The sequence below is a fragment of the Anneissia japonica genome, unplaced genomic scaffold (assembly GCF_011630105.1).
Source record: "Anneissia japonica isolate Jap-2015-1 unplaced genomic scaffold, ASM1163010v1 scaffold287907_len70230_cov149, whole genome shotgun sequence".
Taxonomy (NCBI): domain Eukaryota; kingdom Metazoa; phylum Echinodermata; class Crinoidea; order Comatulida; family Comatulidae; genus Anneissia; species Anneissia japonica.
The window spans coordinates 8,353-21,199 of NW_022686101.1; the positions used below are offsets into that span (position 1 = coordinate 8,353).

The following is a 12,847-nucleotide window of genomic DNA, read 5'->3' on the forward strand; positions in this document are numbered from 1 at the left end:
CGCTTAAATCCATGATGCCTCCCCGCGCGTCGCCACTGTAATGAACACTGTGCCACAAACAAATATGCAAATCAAATTGTATAAGCAACTCATTGTACCTTATAACAATAAATTTTTTTATCTCATTGACGACTTCAAACTTTGATCACTTTGAATGAGACTTTCACTCTGAATCTGTAATCACTGTGCAAGTAATATAATGTGTAAACCAGCATAAGTAATTTATTATACATTGCAACAATAAAGTTATATCCTTATAAATTTAACCTGATCACGTTGCATGGGACTTTAATCCTAACTAATCTTAATGCTTTAAACCTGCTTATACAGAAGTCCAAGAGGTCTGACTGTCAAGATATTATTAAAATTGAAACGGACTACTACTACTGCAAAACAGAGGGCGCCCTTAAGAATGCTGATATCTGATAAGGCGCCGCTTACCTAATGGTAAAGTTTTGCTTTTTGTTTCGTGTATGCAAAATAAGGATCCGTTCACACTGCTACCGACAATCAACAGACGGCCTTGCTTCGTCTATCGCTCACAGGGAGCGCGTTAGGCTTCGTTGTGCGACGATCGTACGACGCAGTGAATGCCCAGCATTAACTGCCTTACAAATAAAATACTTAAAATGTTAAACTATAGTGAAACAAATGTTATTAAGCGAATGTATTTGATCCATTAGACTCGTATCAGTTTGCTTACAAAAGTAAGATTTGGGTAACTTTTCTTCATTCTATTTACTCTCATCTAGAAAAAGAAAGGTTCTTACACCAGATCAATGTTCTTTTACTTCTCCCCAGCCTTTAATAACATACTGTTCACCTCATCTATGTACTTCAAAAACTGTCCTCCATTAGCATCAGCCCCCCTCATTATATCTCAATGGATGGGAGAAATGTAAATGTAATAGGCCGCAATGTATTAGGATTGGTGATTTGTTATCAGACTTAATTGTATTTAATACTGGTGTACCACAAGGTTGTATGTCCAGTATATATTTTTTTCAATATACTCTTACCTATGACTTCTGTCTCAATAATAATTCATGTAAACCTATACGCATTGCTTATGACACTGCTACTACTGGACTTACCTTGTCAGAAAATGAATATAACTAATGCGGCTCTCTGGAATTTGAGGGGTTGTGTGACTATTCAATTCAATTCAATTCAACATTTATTTACTTCCTTTTTGAATCAGACAAATATATTACAATTGATTTAAAATAAATTGCAGGAGAGAAAGAAGGCAAGAACCCGAGAAGATAAGAAAAACCAATCTTGTGGAGGGACAGCCTGAAATAAGAGGAAAAAATGAGATTAACGAAAGAGACAAAAAGACAAAACAGGACAGAAAGGGACAAAAAACAACACATTCAAAACAAGTCTAAGACAGACCGCGCGAAAGGTAGCAACCAAGTGGAGATGGAGGAGATTGAATAAATGTTAAAAAATTGTAGTCAGAAGTTAAGAGTTTTTTTAATTGGTTAGTAAAAATTTTAATGGAAGATGCATTTATCAAGTATGAGGGTAACGAATTCCAAAGTTTGGGGCCCGAAAATCTGATGTTGTGCTGGAAGTAATTGGTTCTATGGTTGGGTATACGGATATTAGCGCAGTTACGTGTGCTGTAATCTGTCTCTTATACACATCTAGATAAAGGAATAATTGGATTTAAAAGTGTTACAGAAGTGACAAGGTAAGAGACCATGGTAGGAGGAGTACATAAAAAGACCTTGCTGAAGGGAATTAATGTCGGCGAGTTTAAGATTGAGATTAGAAAATAAAGAAGAAAAATGCGACCATGGTGGAACGCCAGATATAATCCTGATAGCCTTCTTTTGAATGATTTGAAGTTTGCTTAAGTTGGATGAGTAGGTGTTTCCCCAAACAATGTTGCAGTAGCTCAGATAGGGGAGAACAAGAGAGCAATAAAGAATACGAAGAACATTGTGGAGAACAAAAGAGGATAACCTAAAAATGATACCAAGGCTTTTGGATACTTTATTTTCAATTTGGGAGATTTGTTTTTTCCAATTTAATGCACTGTCAAGATAAACTCCTAGGAACTTAGCAAATTCGGTATTGGGAATTTCGTGATTATCAATATAGATTTTGAAATTCGAAGGATCGAGAGTTTGTGATTTTTGGGGACTTCGAAACAGAATGAAGCTACACTTCTCGTGATTAATTGAAAGTTTGTTGGCAGCAAAGTATTGAGAAGTGGAATTTAAATTAGAGTTAACAATGTTGAATAAAGAATGAATATTTTTGTTAGAATATAGGATAGTGGTGTCATCAGCATAAAGAAAAAAAGAAAGAAGGTTGGAAGACAAGTGAACATCATTAATATATAAAAAGAACAGAAGAGGGCACAATAGGGATCCCCGGGGGACACCACAAGTAATCTGGCGAAAGTTGGAGATAGTGTTGAGATATTTAGTGCATTGTGAACAGTTAGAGAGGTAACTTCGAAAAAGATTGAGAGCGGGACCACGATTACCATAGTGAGAAAGTTTATATAAAAGGATGTTATGGTCAATAGTATCAAATTATACACATCTAGATGTGTATAAGAGACAGCCTGATGGCTTTCTTTTGAATGATTTGAAGTTTGCTTAAGTTGGATGAGTAGGTGTTTCCCCAAACAATGTTGCAGTAGCTCAGATACACGGGCTAGCTTCATTCTGTTAGGAAAGACCCCCTTGGAAATCGAGAGGTTAAAAATATGACATAGGGGTTGACAGATGAAGTTGCAACATATTTGATGACTTTGGTATGGAAATTATCAATACCGGGTGATTTATTAACTTTAAATGAGTTTAATATACAGGCCACTTCAGATTCATTAACAGGGGTAAGAAAAATAGAATTAGGTGTAGGGTTGGGTAAGAATTCCTTAAAGGATTCGTTAACTTGGGGAATTTTGTTAGCTAAAGAGGGTCCGATTTCAAAGAAGTAGTCATTAAATTCAGATGCAATTGTTGTGGGATCGTTAGTTTGTTCACCATTACAATTGAAATAAGGATTTGATTGGTTATTGGGGTTTTTTTTATCAGCAGATTTATAGTATTCTTGATAAGTAGACTTGATATCATTTTTGTTTTTGAGAAATAAATTTTTGTAGTAGGTAGCTTTGGTAATTTTAATAAGTGAATTTAATTTATTGCGAAATTGTTTGTATTTGGTTTCATTTTTGGTAGATGGGCAATGAAGGAATTTTGCATAAAGTTTTTGCTTATGTTTAATAGATTTGAGAAGGCCGTTGGACATCCATGGTTTAAGCTTATGTGATTTTTGTTTACATTTTAGAATGGGAAATGCTCTTCATAGAGATTTTTGAATATGTTTTCAAAATTATTATAGGCTTCATCGGGGTCTTGCACATCAAGGACTTCAGACCACTGTTGGTTACAAATATGTTGGCGAAAATTCTCTAAAGTTAAGGGATTAATATTTCTAAATCTAGGTATTACTTCCATATCCGAGCCAACTGCACCATTGGATGGGTGAGCAATATTCGATAGATAGGATATGTTAAAAACAGGGAGATGATCACTTATGTCACTGTATGATAAACCACTGAGGTTAGGGCAATCAAACATGTTGGTAATAATATTGTCAAGCAGGCTAAAAGAAGTATTTGTAATACGGGATGGTCTATGAATAAGGGGGAGATAATGATTACTAAAGAAGGAACTTCAAAATAATAGGCATCGTTGCTAGATTCATGTTTAAGTATATCGATGTTAAAGTCTCCAAGAATATAGGCATAATTATTTTCACACGACAGTTTGGCCATAACACTATCAAACTGATCAATAAATTTAGTAGAGTCAAGGGATGGAGCTCGATAAAGGGTGCCAACAATAATATTGTTGTGATTTGGTTGAATGATTTCGATAAAAATGGACTCACAAATATCAGGATTAAGGTTGAGATCTTTTCGTAAAGAGAATTGAAGGCCATCACGAATATATATGGCTACTCCACCACCATGTTTATGAGTTCTGTGGTTAGCTACAACATTATAATTGGGAAGTTGGACTAGTGGATTATCGTCTTTGAGCCAAGTCTCACTAATTGATATTATGTCAAAAGGAAAATTAAGGGACGTCAGAAACTGTTTAATTTGGTCAATATTTTTTAGAAGACTTCTAGAATTAAAATGTATTGTGGAAAAACTGTTTCTTTTGGTATTATTGACTAAAGACGAGAACTGGCTCGGATAATAATATTCGGAAGTACTGAGTTGGTTATTAAAAATTTGAGAATCGGGGTCAAACTCGGATGTGAATTGATCATGAGACTCTTCAGAGGGGGAAAAAATCTGGTCAGCTAGTCGGTCAGTGTTCGAAGTGTTTACTCTGGGTTGAAAATTTAATTCAGACATAAAACACAGAAAATAAAAGCAAAAACAAAAGATAAACAAAGAACACACACAAAAAAGAAGAAAATAAAAAGCGAAAGGTCAATCAAAGAGGAACGGGAAAAATTAGTCAGTGAAGCGGTCAGTAAGAAAGGCCTTGTTTACTTAAAATGGTCAATGAAACGCAAAACATAGAAGACTCGAAGATTGCATGAAAGACATAGGTTGAAGCACAGTATAAATAGTAAGAATATATGGAATGCTACATGTAATAAGCACAGAGAATCAAACGCATCAAGAAGCATAAAAATAGTGTTATAAATCACATAATAGAGATTATAATAATAAATAAACGTAAACGTAAATAATAAACGTATAAATAATGAAAAGATAGAGATAATTATTAACATCAACAAAATACAAGGTAAGAACATTGTAAATGCCAACATCTTACCACGATGTAAGTAATACAGGTCCTAATAAGCATTAAAACAAAAGCAATAGTAATAGTACAATGTAACAGATCACAATAATAATAATAATAATAATAATAATAATAATAATAATAATAATAATAATAATGACATATAATAGCCGATCAGGCTGTTTACTTCTTCATTAGCAAATTTTGTATAGAAAAAAATATCGCCATCGGAGACGTTCTTTGACAACCTAGTCGGAATATTTTTCAGCAAATGCTGCCGCTACCTTACTTATTTATCCTGCATATCCTAAGTTGGACGCTATAGCATCCCTGATCCACGGAAGGAAGTTCTTTCTGTTGCCCTTATGCTTGTATTAACTTTCATCGTTTATTTGACCGTCCTTTACCACTCTTTCCCTCAATTCTGCCTTCTGTAAAATGTCTTCTCTTGGCAATTGTGATGTTTGATGTGACCAAAGTATTTTAATTTGAGTTTGAGAAAGTGTATTAGCCAGTTTTCATTAGTGCCCAATTGTTCGCTTATCGATTAATTTGATCTGTGTTTCCTCCACGAAACGCCCATTACTCTTTGGTAACACTTCAGCTCAAAACATAATATGTGAAAAGGTGAAGGCTACCATATATTATATGGTAGCCTTCAACTTTTCACTTAGAATCCAGGACTCACATCCATATATAGCTGTAGGGAATAGGCCTATGCACGCTCTTATGATTGCAACTTTTGTATTTAGGTTCTGGCCTTTCCATAAATACGTCACCTTTTTAATTTTGTTCATCCCAATTGCTATACTTTTTTAATTTTGCCAATGTGGCTAGCATCTTCATAATTTGTCAATAAATATTCATATCTGGTTACTATTTCGAGAGGTTCACCATCTATCAAGGTTATCGTATTAAAATCTGGTCTGTCTGTTATGTGTTTTGATAGAATCATTTCATCAGGTTGTTTCTTTACTGGGAAAAGTTGTTAAAGAACTTTTAAGATTTTTTTGTTGTTAGTGGTATCAGTATTAATTTCTTCCAATCGGACGGCCACAGGCCCCTTCTTCCAAATTTTCTGTTGTGGTCTCTGTCTTTCCCTGTAGTAAAAACAGGGAACAGTAATTTCAATGTTCCCCGGTAAAACTAACTTGTCTTTCATTGTCATCGGTCTCAACTTTTTTTGATTCAAAACTCTTTAGTAATATCTTTAGTTATATCTTCCTTGTATGACCTTTCAGAGGGATAGTTCTGTAATTAGAGAATTTTTTAAGATCCCCCTTTTGTTGGTAGTGGTATTAGTATTGGTTTCTTCCAATCGGACTGCCACAGACCCGTTTTTCCAGAGTTTCTTAAAGAGATGATGCCTCTACCTGATGTTTCCTAATGTTCCCTAAAATGTGCGGCGCAAAAATGTTCGATCACTCAATGTTGACCAAAGTCTCAGTGTAATCTACTCTCATCAGTTCAGACAATGGCTCCTATCCCAGTCTCTATCTAATGCCCTTCTCTCATAGCCTAGGCCTACTCCTCGTTTGACCAATCTTTGACGTTACTCATCCATCTTGATTTTGATCTTCCTCTCCTTTCTTCTGTTCTATTTTTTCTCGCAATTCTCTCGCCCTCTCTCTAATCTGTTTTTTATGCATACAAAATTTCATTTTAATTTCTGTTTTTGCCATTATGGCTGATTTACCTTCGTAAAAGCATTATTGCAAGCCTACGTAAAAGCCAAAAAGTATCAGATAGAAATGGTGAAATTTATAACACTATTAGTGCTAAAATGTGTATTCATTTAATGTGTAAGTATTTTGATGAAATATTGGAATTGACATTGCGTAAGATTTTTGCTGCGTGATTGTAAAAAATCACAAGGTTTTAGACATAATGTGTCGACATAATAATCTTCTGATAAACATCTGACAGGAAAACATCTCATTATGTCCATAATCGGCGCATCATATGCAGAATGAGCATGGAACATTTGATAATATCTCGGCACAGCTTTATACACGTACCAAATTCAAATTCTGATGAAGGCCTATATTTTAGTTGCCAACGTTGAACTACATTAATTCTTGCTTAAACTTGATATATTTTTATTTATATAATAATATGCATGAAATAAATATCTTTGAATAAATAATCTATTTGGTATATATTAGTAGTTAACATACGTAAACTCGTGCGTTTCTGGAGCATGCGTATTGCATATTATATTCCTGGCTAACACGTGCTGATATATATCTGTCTCTTATACACATCTAGATGTGTATAAGAGACAGATTTAATTTATTGCTAATAGCTTGATAGCTTAATTGATTTTTGTAAATTAATGAGCAATTCAATGGTTCTATTTATTTATTTATTTTAAATGAATGTTTTAAACGACATGTTTCGACGTTTCAAACGTCATCATCAGGCAATAGCGCTGTGCTACTGACGGCTTAAATACTGCCGGTCAGATGTAAAGTGAAAACAAGCAAATATTAAGGTAAGTCATGTATATAGAGTTCAGGAATGCTATGGTAAGTCATGTATATAGGAATTAGAATGAATTAGAATGAAAGAGTGATATTGTAATGAGTTGCTGGGTTGTTAAGTGACGGATTTCCCCAAGCAATGTAAAGGGCTTCTTTTATTTTAAGTTGTTGAGTGTTGGGGGCGGAGTCAAGAATAGTAAAACAGTCTGGATTAGATGTTATGACATTTAGAATTAAATAAGCAAAAAACATCATCAATATAACGTCGGTAAAAAAGAACAGGTGCATGAGTAAACGATTTGATCCAGGATTGTTCATGGTGTCCCATGAAAAGGTTAGCTAGGACGGGTCCCAATGGGGAACCCATTGATACTCCATCTATTTGGTCATAAAATTCATTATCAAAAAGAAAATGTGTTTTAGAGGTGCAAAACATGAATAGCTTCTTAAGGTCTTCCGTAGATAATTTACAATTGTTATTGTTTTTTAGGATATAATCAATAGCTAATGATATTGATTCGTTTAATGGGATGTTGATGAACAAGCTTTCAACATCGTACGAAACTATAAATTTAATAACGGTATCGATACTATTAATTTCTTTAACAAATGAAAACGTGTCATTAGCAATGTAAAAACTATTTATTTATTTTGTAGTCAAACTTTCTATAAGGTGTCATAAAAATAAATGAATAAAGAATTTGTGTAATGAAATTTTCAGACGGGACTCGAACCTGCGACCTTTCGCTGCCAAGGCGAGCATCATAACCATTAGACCACGGAGAGTTCATGTTTGAACAGATTCAAACATCGCCGAATACAATCCATTACACAATAGTTACGGCCAGAAAAAAATAATGGCATAAAATATAAATCAAGATAGCTGTTAACACTCTTAAATTTTATAAATTATCAACGAAAGATAAATAGAGTGTTGTTCGAATAAATGACATAATAATACATCGAGTAGCATAGCTCTCAACGAATGTATTTCTATTAATAAATTAATTAAGAAATTGTGTAATAAATTGCCTCCGACGGGACTCCAACCTGCGACCTCTCGCTGTCAAGGCGAATGTCATAACCATTAAACCACAAAGTCTTCATGGTTGAACAGATTCAAATACAGTCAGATACACTCCATTACACATAGGTACCACTAGAAACAAATAATGGCATATAATATAAATCAAGATAGCCGTTAACACTGTTAAATTATATATAAATCATCAACGAAAGGTAAATACAGTGTTCGAAAAAAAGGACAATACATCCTGTAGCATAGCTCTTAAGAAAAGTAGTCCTATAAATAAATAAATAATTTGTATAATAAAATGCATCCGACGCTGTTGAATTGCCTTGCATGAACACTGTGCCAAATAAAAAATATGTAAACCAAATTGTATATGCAAATTATTATACCTATAACATATATATTATAACAATAAAGTTATCTCCTTTAAGACTTTAAACTGATCACGTTGCATGAGACTCTTATCTACGATCAGCCATAGAAACAGCGCTTCTATCTTGGCCCTATCGGTTCCGTTCAAGCTTGTGATTGGTTGAAATTGAACGACGTGACGGCTTTAAAATAAAACTAAGGCCAATTTTATCATGGCTTTCGGCCTATCTTATAATGTTAAACAAGTTAACTGCGCTTTTATTCTGGGCACCTTTTGGCACTGTTTAAAGCTTGTGATTAGTTGGAATTGAAAAAAAAAAAGACAACGGCGTTTTCATTACGGCCCTGATGGCTAACCATACTCATTTTAATGCTTTAAACCTGCTTATACAGAATTGCAAGCCCTCCGACTGCCAAGGTATCCTTGAAAATAAAACGGACTACTACCACAAACAAGGCGGGCGACCTTCAGAATTCTGACACTTGATAGGGCGCCCCTACCTAATGGCAGTGTTTCTCTTTTCGTTCGTGTATGCAAAGTAAGGAGAGTCGGATTTGCTTACACCAAAATAGAGTTTTATTGTTCTAATATTTTATTCAATCAATCAGCTGCTTTATACCTTAAATGTTTTAAATATTTTATATTCCAATATGTGTCAGCATAATTTTTATAGGATTGCTATTTTTAATGTTTTAGTGTCTTTTCTTAACTTTGTACTAGACCTGTTTTAAAATTTACGATAAACATGCATTTGACCTATTTTCCCGTATTGGACAAATAAAGCGAATCTTGCGTCTTGAGTCTTGAATCCTCTTCCAAATATATTTCGTTATAATCTAGCCAAGGCTGTTAAAATTGTTCCAGCTATAATGATTACAGTTATTACTGCTAAAAGGATATAGTTTTTAAGCCCTGTTATCTCATGGAAGTAGAACACACCCCACAGTAGAGCAATCAAAGTGGGACCCTGTAAAAAATGATTCTAGCATTAAAACTTTGCACGTTACAAGTAGGTTTACAAATGCATTTCATTACTTCCTAACGACCACATATAGGCCTACCAAAATTAGCTATGTACACTTAATATCAAGTTTAGCTGCCTACAGTAGTTGCCTGTTATTGTAAACATTCTTAACTTGGAATATGGTAGGACAATGGACCTTCCAGAGTGTCTATCAAACAACTGACCAATCAGAACAGTCCCAGGAATGCTCGCTTGTCTTCTAACAAGCACACGTGTTGTCCCACAAAACGCACGTGTGCGTATGTTTTTACACTGTCGTTTTGTAGGACATTATTAGCAACAATAACCGGGGCGGGGCGGGGCTTAGGGGAAAGGTCCGTTTACTCTAATTACCTTGTCATTTGGATGGGACGTTAAATCGTTGGGCCCATAGCAGAACAAGCGAACAAAACGAACTCAGAGTACTACTTGAAAAGTATATATTGTTTTCTTGTGTGCTGAACATGGTAGATATGAGCACCTCTATATTAGCTTTATTTCATGATTATAAACCTATACACAGTTATTGCTTAAAAAATTCAAACTCACTTTACGTTCCTTTTGTAAGACTAACCAAAAGCCAATTTTTTATTTCATCATAGCAGGTGCAATGCATACAATATTATTATTATCTAAATTTATATTTTTGTATTCTTGTGTAAATAGCAGAACAAGCGAACAAAACGAACTCAGAGTACTACTTGAAAAGTATATATTGTTTTCTTGTGTGCTGAACATGGTAGATATGAGCACTGTGCTGCAGGGGGACCCGGAGCTTATATTTGTTTGACAAGGACTAGGTCTACTAACATTCTAACAGTTAAAACTGTTTTTACTTTGAATTTACTTTTAAATTGAATTTATTAGCTTACATCGAAGTCATAGTAATCCTAAATATCATAGCAGGTGCAATGCATACAATATTATTATTATCTAAATTTATATTTTTGTATTCTTGTGTAAATAGCAGAACAAGCGAACAAAACGAACTCAGAGTACTACTTGAAAAGTATATATTGTTTTCTTGTGTGCTGAACATGGTAGATATGAGCACTGTGCTGCAGGGGGACCCGGAGCTTATATTTGTTTGACAAGGACTAGGTCTACTAACATTCTAACAGTTAAAACTGTTTTTACTTTGAATTTACTTTTAAATTGAATTTATTAGCTTACATCGAAGTCATAGTAATCCTAAATATCATAGCAGGTGCAATGCATACAATATTATTATTATCTAAATTTATATTTTTGTATTCTTGTGTAAATAGCAGAACAAGCGAACAAAACGAACTCAGAGTACTACTTGAAAAGTATATATTGTTTTCTTGTGTGCTGAACATGGTAGATATGAGCACTGTGCTGCAGGGGGACCCGGAGCTTATATTTGTTTGACAAGGACTAGGTCTACTAACATTCTAACAGTTAAAACTGTTTTTACTTTGAATTTACTTTTAAATTGGATTTATTAGCTTACGTTGAAGTCATAGTTATCCTAAATATCATAGCAGGAATAATACATACAATATTATTATTATCTAAATTTATATTTTTGTATTCTTGTGTAAAGCGCCTTTAAACACGAATATTCATGAACAGGGCGCTATACAAATTTGGTAAATAAATAAATTGTGTTAGTAAGCCATACTTAGTAGCAGTAGCAGCAGTACCGGCAATAGAAGCAGAAGTGGCAGAAGCAGTTGTGCAGCAGTAGAAGTAACCGCTATTGCTACAGCAGTAGTATCAGTACCAGTAGCAGTTAACCAAACAACAGGGAACAAAATCCAACTCAGACTATATTACTTCAAACCGCGGTCCAGACCCAACTCCTCGGAATATAGTCCATGTTGAATCAAAGCTAAATAATAAAACGTTTGTTGCAGCACTGACATCAGAATGTTTGTAATGCAACAAGTTTCGAATGCAGTCTTAAAAAGTGTACACAAACATTATATTACTCTTATTTCAAGCGAAGACCAAAGTCAAACATAATGAAGAGAGATTGCCAGTTACCTATTGCAGTTTTCTTGGATTCATTTCCAGCACAGTCGGTGGGGCATCCCCGAAAGCTATATTCTACCTCTACCGTGCTCTTGTACTACCTGTACTTGAGTATGGAATTCCAGCCTGGTTACCTCATACTGCTACACATTCCGATAGTCCAAAGAAGGGCCACACGACTGGCACTGGGACAATTTAGAGGTGATATGGAATATATTGACAGATTATCTAAACTTCACTGGCCTCAACTTTCAACCCGAAGGCAATTTCTTTTGATTTCATTTTTTTGCAAGGTTCTTTTGGGTTATGTCGACTGTACAAGTATTTCTAACTCTATCCAAATCTTTTTTACCTCGCCACAGTGAAATTCTCTTCTTCAAACATCTTAAAGCTAATCATGATTTTCTCCACAAATCTGCAATTCACGCTTTCCCTCGTCTTTGGGAAGACCTTCCTAATGATCTTAAGAATACTCTCGTCCTTGATTCCCTTCCCATATTTATTTCTAGACTCAAATCACACTTATATACACAACATCCCTCATCTGAATAAAAATGATCTCATAACTGTAATAATCTTGTTGCTATGGTGGTTATTGTAATTGCAACTACTATAACAACAATAACAACAACAATAATCGTAATAATTATAATAATGATAATAATAATAATAATAATAATAATAATAATAATAATGATAATAATAATAACTATTATAATATTAATAATATGATAATGATGATGGTTATTATTTTTGTTATGATTGTTATAATGGAGATAATGGTAATTGTAGTTATAATGGTACATAATGGTGATAATAATAATAATAATAATAATAATAATATTAATAATAATAATTATAATAATAAATAATAAATAATAAATAATAAAATAATAATGGGAATTTTGCTGTAATGATGGTAATAATAACAATAGGTTTTGTAGAATAATTTAATTATTATTGTTATTACTGTACTTAAATGGTGATTGTGATGACCTTGTTTTTTGCTTTTAATGACTGTTTTTGCATTTATTCTGTTTTTTATTTATTTATTCTTTTTTTTAAATTTTTTTGCTTGCTTTTTGCTTGATGTTGTGATGTGTTTTCTATTATATTTTATCTTATATTTTAATGATGTTTTTTTTTTTTTATACTGGATGGGAG

The 12,847-nt window shown here is 33.7% G+C and overlaps 1 protein-coding gene across 1 annotated transcript in view; it reads right to left on the reverse strand.

Moving 5' to 3' along the window:
- Positions 1–8,847: 8,847 nt before the first annotated feature.
- LOC117113437 (transmembrane protein 144-like) overlaps positions 8,848–12,847 on the reverse strand; it is a 14,754-nt gene continuing 10,754 nt past the window's right edge. The window contains exon 10 of the mRNA XM_033256772.1: positions 8,848–9,649. Coding sequence (XP_033112663.1) covers positions 9,512–9,649 — 138 coding nt within the window. The 3' untranslated portion in view covers positions 8,848–9,511. The remainder of the gene's footprint in view (positions 9,650–12,847) is intronic.